The sequence below is a fragment of the Mastacembelus armatus genome, chromosome 13 (assembly GCF_900324485.2).
Source record: "Mastacembelus armatus chromosome 13, fMasArm1.2, whole genome shotgun sequence".
NCBI lineage: Eukaryota > Metazoa > Chordata > Actinopteri > Synbranchiformes > Mastacembelidae > Mastacembelus > Mastacembelus armatus.
This window is the reverse complement of record NC_046645.1, coordinates 259097-268679: the sequence shown is the minus strand read 5'-3', so window position 1 is coordinate 268679 and position 9583 is coordinate 259097. Positions and strand designations below refer to the sequence as shown.

Sequence of the window (9583 nt, the reverse complement as noted above, 5' to 3'; positions counted from 1 at the left end):
CTTTAGCCTCTTTTAATGGCTTTGTAAAAGCGTTTCACATGTTGCACGACGCGCGGAGACAATGAGTGGACGCTGAGTTCAAAATAAGCAGGTAACCGGGGGGTCTTTCACCTGCTAAAGAGAATGGCATTACCTTCTGACAGAAGAGCATCATCATGCCCAGTGATGGATGAAGCCTGCAAGTGTCATAGCAGGAATTCAAAGACAAAGGAAACGCGAGTTTGTTTCTGACTGATTTCACATGTGTTAAAACCAAAAAGTGTCCTTCAGTGCGAAAACGGGCGGACTACAGAAGCTGTAGTCTTTGACCGGCTCCATACATGAACCTTCTCTGGGTACATGAGTTAAACAAAACAAAAGCTTCGAGTTAGGCCCCAGTTCGCACTGACCTGTTCCTGAAAGGACAAAACGCATCGGTCTTCAGGCTGACGAACGTGACGATTTGGGAGTGTCATTGATCTTATTGAAACTGGATATTACAGCCAAAAACACAGAGGGGGCAAATGGAAAACAGAGAGGGGCATAATACATACCTCGGCCCTTTCTTTAAAAGCGACACTGAATCTCCGTGTCCAATCCATTACCGGGGGATGAAATTCAAAGTCAGAAATCTCTGTTGATGAGAAATAAATGAGTTGCATCACATGCTATGAGCACAGTCCATTCACAAACACATATTTGTCAAATCAATTAGTTTCCCATGCGTCCTATTGCGGTAAAAAATGATTTTCCCCTCGGGGATGAATAAACTTTATCTCTTCCTTACGATGATAAAGCGGCTGACAGAGAGAGACGATACAGATGCGACTTCATTGTTCTGTTTATTCCACTGCGTCTATAGATTTGACTCCAAATTATGGCCTATAAAACAAAACCAAAATGTTTATTCTTAGGCAGTCACGTGTCAGCAATATAAAGTATGTGACTAAGTTTATGGTTGTCAGTTTGCATGATGAGTATTACTTTTACCTGAAATACCGTATTTTGCTGCTGAAACCTTATTTTAATGCAGTTAGTGGAGTACTGGTACTTTAACTTCTACTTCCACCACCAGAGCAGTGTTATTGTGAATTGTATGGGTCAAATACTTTTTGAAAATTTATTTCATGATAATGGTTATATGACTGATGCTACTAACAAGCTAAATAATATATAAAGTGACATTGTGCTTAATAGCCTATTGTTTTATTTTAATGTGCAAATAGTTAATAATTAGCAAAGTTAATTTTCTTATAACCATCATTTAAACTTTATTCATTAACAAAAATGTATTTATTGCAGACCCTACAGATGTACTGTTTACTGATGCAGTTTAAATATCTTGTAATTTTGTGTGATGGTGAAGCCTAATTCACCATTATCTATATATATATATATATATATATATATATATATATATATATATATACATACATATATACACAATATTTAAACAATTAGCAAACTAAAAATAGAAGTAGTTAAGAAGTAGTTACACACAGAATCAAAAGTTCCATGAAAGCCAGTAAACGTCTCTAGTCCAGCATTCTTGCAAAAACTTGCCTAGTTGTGTTTGTCATGGCCTATATAATAATAATAATAATAACAATAATAATAATAATAGACTTTTGTGTTGTGTTGCTACACAGAACTGCCTAATAGTGGGTAATTAAAATAAAAGGACGGAGGCAGCATTAATTTAGGGGTAATAGTTAATATGAGCCCTGAATTGTAACCATGTGATTAGATGATGAATAGTGAACAGTAGTTTTTATCAGTTCTGTGTGTTTATGAGGGAAAATCTGCTGCTGAATGGTTTAATTTATTTCAACTATAAATGGAGCCTTGTATGAACTGGTAAACACATCAGACACATCCCAACCTCTGATATTAACAGCACATCAGCATCCAATCCACACTGAAAAATCTATTTACTTTTAATCAAGCTTTAGCCACTAGAAGTTTACACAACTAGACCTACATGAGAAATGCATCGGGCTGACACTGAGGGCTGGGATTTCCCCATACACCCCCCAACCAGCTTTATTTTTTTAAACAGCATGCAGCATCCTTTGGCTTCCAGTAGGGGGCACATGTGATGCACAGCAGGATGCTAGATGTGTCACCTCGGATCATGTTCAGTTTATTACCCATCATTATGTAAGACTAGGCAAGACAAAATACAGCCTTGGTAACAGGCTTTGCTATCAGCTGTTGGCTGCACTGTGCTGAGACAAATAATGAATGCGGCAGTTATTCATGTCTCCTTTATTACTGAAATGTGTTCATGTATGTAAAACAGCACATAAGGAACATTTCTCTGTGCAAATACATTTGGTACTTCAACAACAACCACAGAATCTCATAAAAACCAACATCTTCTATGTCCTCTGAAATAAATACAATATGCTAACATTTGTCAAAGACGAACCCCATCACTTGTGTCAAATAAAAGGGTGAAAGTGCATCGAGAGGTTGGGAAAATGTTCAACAGAATGACTGAAGCAAGCATGGGAATCAGATTGCAGTGGGGGTAAATAATCACATTACACCGTTTTTTGCTTTTTCCTCGTGCAGTGAGGTAGGGATACCATTAGTGTGCAAGGACGAGCACTTGGTTCTAACCACTTTGGTGTCCAGATCATCTCTGAAATCTATAGGACATGCTGTCAGGAAGGTCTGGGAGCCGGGACGTAACACAGGAGTGCAATTCACATGCTCCACGGACCACAACATGTTTGTCAATACAATGGCCTTACACTGCACCACAAATATAAAACTGCGACTTTTAAGAATTATAAATAAATAGTTAGAGATTATAGAAGGAATTACATACACAGATTTTTACCAACAGTTCACAGTAACATTCATAATAAGAAGCCCACCCGCTAAAGGCTCTGGAGTTGGATTGCCTTGTTTTGTTATGAGCTGATTTCACTGAAAAGCCAATTCAATGCATATCTCAAGGGAGAAAACATATAGAAAGTAAATTATATGTTTTAATTCAACAAAGTTCAATAGTTGCATCGTGTTAGTGAAAGAATTGACTCTATAAAGTACTGATTATAATCTGAGCTCTCCTCTGGGGCTCATTACGTTTCCAGAGGTAATTATGGCTCCTGACAGTCTCAGTGGAACCAGAACCGAGTTGTTCACCATGTCTGGCCTAGAGATTTGTCATTAGATTCTCATAGGTAACTGAAGGAAGCAGAGAAGTGGACATGCATTTGGAAGCAGCTGAAGATGAACTTTAGCCTGGATTCCATCACTTAAAATACTTATAAACTCATATCTCGTTGGCCTTTCCTCAAAACCAGATGCAAACCACCCACATTTTCAGAAGTAGATGCTCCACTTAAACCCTGTTTTTAATTTCCAATGTGTAAATGCTGTGACAGGAATAGGAATTCCCTGCCAACGCCACAGCTGGATGCTGTCAGTGCCAGGAGGCCGGTGATTACAGTGACGTTTTGCTTCATTCATCAATGAGGTGAGGCACACAAGTCAGGAGACACATTGTCCCTTCCATTAGAAAATTCAAAACAAAAAGCCTTTCAGTAGCCTAACATGCACAAAGGTGGCCAAACACAGGGTCAAAATACAAGCTATCTCTTCGATTCTTGGAAGAGGTGCAGTTTTCATTGTGACAACGGAAACAGTGCCATCCTGCAGACTAATTAAAGCACAGGCATTAGGAAGAAAGGCTGATCACACCTACCCAGAACCACTCACCGCTTCTCTGTGGACTATTTACAGTTTGGATTGTGGATTCTCCTTAACTGAATGACACTTTGGAGGCTTCTCATATAAACATAAAGGCCTCTGTAAAAGCCAGTCCATTGCTCGAAACCTCAAAGTGAACATTGCCAAATAACTGTACAATACAATAGTGCTTTGTTGAGATATAAGAGTGAATCATGGTGGACAGTTATCATACAGTGAGTGGTATAGTGGGATATGCATATTATTCAGCAGGAAACGGTTGGGGAGGGTGTCAGACCCTGGAAATTAGCACTTCACATTCAGTCATCAAACCAGCCACAGCTCAGACTAAGCTGAGGTCAACTGCAAACTCAGGTGCACAACCTAAGGAAAAGATTATCAAGGATCATGTGGCCTATTGCTCCAAACAACATGAAGGCCTTTGGGTGTTTGCTATACTGATAAAAGGCCATTTTGGACGAAATGTATTCCTAGAAAAAGTAAAGGGAGCAGGAGTATCAGTTGCCAGTACTATGTACATAATCACACAGCCACAACACAACATCGCCATCAGTAGCTGGCCTGTCAGGCGTTTCTCCGCGAGTTACTGGTGGCGGATGCGCGGCCTGTCTCATGGTCGGGTCTATATTTGAGCCAGCAGATGAGCCATGTGACAACCACGGAGAACATGGCCAGGATGCTGGCTACGGACAAGCAGATGGGTCCCGCCGGGGAGGGAGGAATGCTGTGACTGTGCACAAAGATCAGGCCCATGAACAGCAACACCAGCATGGACAGAAAGGAGAAGATCACACAGACGCAGCCGGTAGTCAGCGCCACCCTCTTGCAGCTCTGACAGCTGTCGTACCGCACCGAGTCCTGGGAGAGGGTCGTGGCCGTGGACACGGTGGTGGACGGGGTCGCCTGGCTGGCGCTGGACGTCCCCGACGCCTCCTCCCGGCGAAGAGCGACAAGTGCTGGGTGCAGCGGGGGAGGATACGGCGGCAAAGCGTCCTGAGGCAAGGGGTCCGAGTCGATGTAGAGCGGAAAATCCTCCGTCACCTTCGTGTTGTTGGGCAGGTTCTGTATCCGATAATCCGGCACCGGAGTCCGGTGGCGACAGACGGGGCAGCTGATGCGCCATGGCCGCTCCTCCCGGAGGTGAAGCGTGTTCAGGCACTCCTCACAAAACGTGTGCAGGCACTCCAGGATCTTGGGAGCCCGGCGGTCAAGGTCGAAGTAATTGTAGCAGATCTTGCATTCGTACTCCTCGTAGGGAAACGCCGAGGAGGTCTCGCCGGGGGGTTCCGCTCCGTTCGGTGCCAAATCTACCTCTGCCATGTCATCTTTCGCCATTCACATTCTCCGGTGAACACAAAGGGAGCTGGCGGACAGATGCTGATGACGGTGCACGTCTCTCCTCCTCTCCCCCTCCTCTCCTCCGCGTTCATTGAAACGCCATCATCCTTTATAATCCCCACAGCGTCCGTCTGCAGCTCAGACTGAGCGACTGGGATCCAGTTAAATATTAAAAACCTCCCATTTCGTCTTCGGCTTTGTGGGAACGGATGATGTAATGGCGGTGACTCCGAGAACATCCCATAAAGCAGAGAGCGAGGAAGAGGCGGCGATGTGTCGCCTTAAAGTCCCGCTGCAGAGAGAGAGAGAGCTGGATGTGCAGGAGCAGCTCGTCCGCACTTACGTGGACATGTCAAACAATAGGATGCGCTGATTTGGTCAACTGGGGGCGTCAGCTCGCTGTTTCCTGTGACAGAGAACATCTCCACTCAGTCAGAGAGAACATCTCCACTCAGTCAGAGAGAACATCTCCACTCAGTCAGAGAGAACATCTCCACTCAGTCAGAGAGAACATCTCCACTCAGTCAGAGAGAACATCTCCACTCTGTCAGAGAGAACATCTCCACTCAGTCAGAGAGAACATGTCCACTCTGTCAGAGAGAACATCTCCACTCAGTCAGAGAGAACATCTCCACTCTGTCAGAGAGAACATGTCCACTCAGTCAGAGAGAACATCTCCACTCAGTCAGAGAGAACATCTCCACTCAGTCAGAGAGAACATCTCCACTCTGTCAGAGAGAACATGTCCACTCAGTCAGAGAGAACATGTCCACTCAGTCAGAGAGAACATGTCCACTCTGTCAGAGAGAACATCTCCACTCAGTCAGAGAGAACATGTCCACTCAGTCAGAGAGAACATCTCCACTCAGTCAGAGAGAACATGTCCACTCTGTCAGAGAGAACATCTCCACTCAGTCAGAGAGAACATCTCCACTCTGTCAGAGAGAACATGTCCACTCTGTCAGAGAGAACATGTCCACTCTGTCAGAGAGAACATCTCCACTCAGTCAGAGAGAACATGTCCACTCAGTCAGAGAGAACATGTCCACTCAGTCAGAGAGAACATGTCCACTCTGTCAGAGAGAACATCTCCACTCAGTCAGAGAGAACATGTCCACTCAGTCAGAGAGAACATCTCCACTCAGTCAGAGAGAACATCTCCACTCAGTCAGAGAGAACATCTCCACTCAGTCAGAGAGAACATCTCCACTCAGTCAGAGAGAACATCTCCACTCAGTCAGAGAGAACATCTCCACTCTGTCAGAGAGAACATGTCCACTCAGTCAGAGAGAACATCTCCACTCAGTCAGAGAGAACATGTCCACTCTGTCAGAGAGAACATCTCCACTCAGTCAGAGAGAACATCTCCACTCTGTCAGAGAGAACATGTCCACTCAGTCAGAGAGAACATCTCCACTCAGTCAGAGAGAACATCTCCACTCAGTCAGAGAGAACATCTCCACTCTGTCAGAGAGAACATGTCCACTCAGTCAGAGAGAACATGTCCACTCAGTCAGAGAGAACATGTCCACTCAGTCAGAGAGAACATGTCCACTCTGTCAGAGAGAACATCTCCACTCAGTCAGAGAGAACATCTCCACTCAGTCAGAGAGAACATCTCCACTCTGTCAGAGAACATATCTCCACTCAGTCAGAGAGAACATCTCCACTCTGTCAGAGAGAACATGTCCACTCAGTCAGAGAGAACATGTCCACTCAGTCAGAGAGAACATCTCCACTCAGTCAGAGAGAACATCTCCACTCAGCCAGAGAGAACATCTCCACTCTGTCAGAGAGAACATGTCCACTCAGTCAGAGAGAACATCTCCACTCAGCCAGAGAGAACATCTCCACTCTGTCAGAGAGAACATGTCCACTCAGTCAGAGAGAACATCTCCACTCAGTCAGAGAGAACATCTCCACTCAGTCAGAGAGAACATCTCCACTCAGCCAGAGAGAACATCTCCACTCAGTCAGAGAGAACATGTCCACTCAGTCAGAGAGAACATGTCCACTCAGTCAGAGAGAACATCTCCACTCTGTCAGAGAGAACATGTCCACTCAGTCAGAGAGAACATGTCCACTCAGTCAGAGAGAACATCTCCACTCAGTCAGAGAGAACATCTCCACTCAGTCAGAGAGAACATCTCCACTCAGTCAGAGAGAACATCTCCACTCTGTCAGAGAGAACATCTCCACTCAGTCAGAGAGAACATCTCCACTCAGTCAGAGAGAACATCTCCACTCTGTCAGAGAGAACATGTCCACTCAGTCAGAGAGAACATGTCCACTCAGTCAGAGAGAACATCTCCACTCAGCCAGAGAGAACATCTCCACTCTGTCAGAGAACATCTCCACTCTGTCAGAGAGAACATCTCCACTCAGTCAGAGAGAACATCTCCACTCAGTCAGAGAGAACATCTCCACTCTGTCAGAGAGAACATGTCCACTCAGTCAGAGAACATCTCCACTCAGTCAGAGAACATCTCCACTCAGTCAGAGAACATCTCCACTCAGTCAGAGAGAACATCTCCACTCTGCCAGAGAGAATATCTCCACTCTGTCTGAGAACATCTCCACTCTCAGAAAACATCTCCACTCAGTCAGAGAACATCTCCAATCAGAGAACATCTCCACTCAGTTGGAGAACATCTCCACTCAGTTGGAGAACATCTCCACTCAGTCGGAGAACATCTCCACTCTGTCAGAAGACACCTCCTCTCAGTCAGAGAACATCTCCACTCTGTCGGAGAACTCCTCCACTCTGTCGGAGAACACCTCCACTCAGTCGGAGAACACCTCCACTCAGTCGGAGAACATCTCCACTCTGTCGGAGAACATCTCCACTCTCAGAGAGAACATCTCCACTCTCAGAGAGAACATCTCCACTCAGTCGGAGAACATCTCCACTCAGTCGGAGAACATCTCTCAGTCGGAGAACATTTCCACTCAGTTGGAGAACATCTCCACTCAGTTGAAGAACATCTCCACTCTGTCAGAAGACACCTCCTCTCAGTCAGAGAACATCTCCACTCTGTCGGAGAACATCTCCACTCCTCCACTCTGTCGGAGAACACCTCCCCTCAGTCGGAGAACATCTCCACTCTGTCGGAGAACATCTCCACTCAGTCGGAGAACATCTCCACTCAGTCGGAGAACATCTCCACTCAGTCGGAGAACATCTCCACTTTGCCAGAGAACATCTCCACTCAGTCAGAGAGAACATCTCCACTCAGTCGGAGAACATCTCTCAGTCGGAGAACATTTCCACTCAGTTGGAGAACATCTCCACTCAGTCAGAGAACATCTCCACTCCTCCACTCTGTCGGGGAACACCTCCACTCAGTCAGAGATGAAGAACATCTCCACTCTGTCGGAGAACATCTCCAGCCTAAGGTTCTACATTTAAATGCGCAATGACACGGTTTGGTCTCCAAACTGAGGTCTGGGATTCACTCTTCATAACAACATGTCATGTTGGACACTACAGAAATGCTTCACTACAAAGAAAACTGGAAATTTCTAGAAAATAAGTTTCATTGTTGGTGTTTGCTAAAATTCAAATTGTGTAAAATTCATAAAATGTCACATTCACTTTAACAAGGACTTAAATTTACAGGCATTGCAGACAAACGGACTGATTGACACACATTACAAACATGATCATGTATGTTTCAGTGCAGTGTTTTGAAAGTCTGAAGTAAAATAGTCCCAAACATTAGGAATAATTTGATCCGTTGGTAAAGTACAGCATCTAACTCATGACTCTGGGTCACATGATTTGAAGTCAGGCCTTTGTGCTAAACCACCTATTTTTATCTTAAAGGGGCACAAAAGGTTGTTGGTAATTTTAATCATATCAAGAATTTGAATAGTGTCCCAGTAACTGTAAGACTGTTCCCCTTAGGTCTGTGCTCTCAGGAAGACCAGGAACATAATTAAGTCTGGTCTGTTACCTACGATATCAAATAACCTGGAAAGAGGCTTATGTGGGATTAAAGGCAGTGTTTGCTGTACACATAAAGGTATATGTTAATTCAGTTCCTGATAAGTTATTTCCCCAACTGGACATAATTTAACACATGATGATGTTTTAAGCCACATAGAGAACAGGGTGTTGGAAAAACTCAGTTTGTTATCTATCAGTATGGTTCTCTAGCATTTAGTTACCAAACCAGTTATTGTACCTACAGGAAGACCAACAGACTAGTTAGGCAGCTTCATGCGAGAGCCAGGCCCACTCAGGTGTCCGACCACTATCACTGTACTTCGACCAATATGACCAGTAACCACATGGCGTCTGAATGAAACACTATGGGAACATGGTGTTCAACTAAATTACTGTGTAGACATAACTACAGGGTCTCTCTCTCACACACAAACACACACACACACACACACACACAAACACACACACAGGTAACAGCACGCTAACCAACCACAACCAGCTATCTCCTGTCAACATGCAGTCAAAGAATCTCCCCCAGATATCTCACAAAGCATCCACTGCTATCTAACCTCCAAGCTAACAAGCTACTTAACC

General features: G+C 44.5%; 1 protein-coding gene across 1 annotated transcript; it reads right to left on the bottom strand.

The window, feature by feature from the left end:
• Window positions 1-4266: 4266 nt before the first annotated feature.
• rnf228 (ring finger protein 228) lies at window positions 4267-5037 on the bottom strand. Its single transcript, XM_026299170.1, has one exon. It carries the CDS (start codon window positions 5035-5037, stop codon window positions 4267-4269), a length of 771 nt encoding a protein of 256 aa, XP_026154955.1.
• Window positions 5038-9583: the final 4546 nt, after the last annotated feature.